Source organism: Oncorhynchus masou, chromosome 27 (assembly GCF_036934945.1).
Source record: "Oncorhynchus masou masou isolate Uvic2021 chromosome 27, UVic_Omas_1.1, whole genome shotgun sequence".
In the NCBI taxonomy this organism is placed as follows: domain Eukaryota; kingdom Metazoa; phylum Chordata; class Actinopteri; order Salmoniformes; family Salmonidae; genus Oncorhynchus; species Oncorhynchus masou.
The window spans coordinates 55651464-55652575 of NC_088238.1; the positions used below are offsets into that span (position 1 = coordinate 55651464).

General features: G+C 39.5%; 1 protein-coding gene across 2 annotated transcripts in view; it reads right to left on the reverse strand.

Annotated features, from left to right (window-relative positions):
- LOC135516434 (uncharacterized) overlaps positions 1–868 on the reverse strand; it is a 4991-nt gene extending 4123 nt beyond the window's left edge. For both annotated transcript variants that reach the window (XM_064940757.1, XM_064940758.1), the window contains exons 1-2: positions 728–868; positions 81–254 (exon numbers count right to left, since the gene is read on the reverse strand). In XM_064940757.1, the coding sequence (XP_064796829.1) occupies positions 81–254; positions 728–797 (244 nt within the window). In that variant the 5' untranslated portion in view covers positions 798–868. The remainder of the gene's footprint in view (positions 1–80; positions 255–727) is intronic.
- Positions 869–1112: the final 244 nt, after the last annotated feature.

Consider the following 1112-nt stretch of genomic DNA (forward strand, 5'->3'; position numbering starts at 1 on the left):
AATCTATACTTTTGGGATGAGGTCTTGTGCTCTAAGGATGAAGATATCTTGTTAGACGTTTCAAAGCTCGAGTGACCCACCTTCCTTGTCATTCGACGGAGAAGACCTTGCCAGTTGTGTGCTCTCAGCTGACTCCTTGTTGGTAACCGTTTGTCTGGGCTCTGGTTCAGCGGTTGTACAGTGCGAATCATCAGAGATTTTCAGACAAAACTCTTCGATTATCACGGCCTCACCATCTGTATCTGGGCTCTCCACTGTGGTAAAGGGCAGTGTGACAAGAGCATAATGTACCAACAGCAGCAAATATACACAACATATTCATATGCAGATGAATGAGAGAATATATTTAAAGCATGTGTCCTCAACAAAGTCAGTATAACAGAAAATGGGAAGTATTATTGCATAAATTCAACGACACACTATAGTATCATTTAACATCATTAGCAATGTAATGAATTAAGTTGATATTAACAACACAATCAAAAAACAAAGCAGTATATCAACATTTTTATCTAATGAATTGTAACATTTACTCAGCTCCGAAACAGCTGACATATTTCTATAAACGTAGATGGTGAACTTACTAAACATAGATGGTAAACTTATTAAACAGATGGTAAACTTACTTAACATAGATGGTAAACTTACTAAACATAGATGGTAAACTTAGTTAACATAGATGGTAAACTTACTAAACATAGATGGTAAACCTACATGGTAAACTTACTCTGAGCTGCTGGAGGATGGAACAGTAGAATCACAAGTAGAACCCCGGTGACCACAAGACAACCCATCATCCACAGTCTCTCTGACAACAGCTTAATGGATAACTGTTGCTTGTCTCGATCCTTATAGTGAGTGATCTTCTCCTGAGAGACAGATGGTAAATAGTTGTGTCTGAAGATGTGTGTGGTGTTTAATGGGCGGATCAACTCATACACCCACTAAAGTGAAGTGTGTCAGAGGTCTATAGTAGTGTTTATCTAAACGACACCCCCTAATGTTTCAATGATGACCCTGCAACTGTGTGTCGTACTAGGTACTTGTTCCAGCCAAGCATGAGTAGTGTGTATTAAACCTGTTGGACACACTGGGGTGCTCCAAGACCGGAG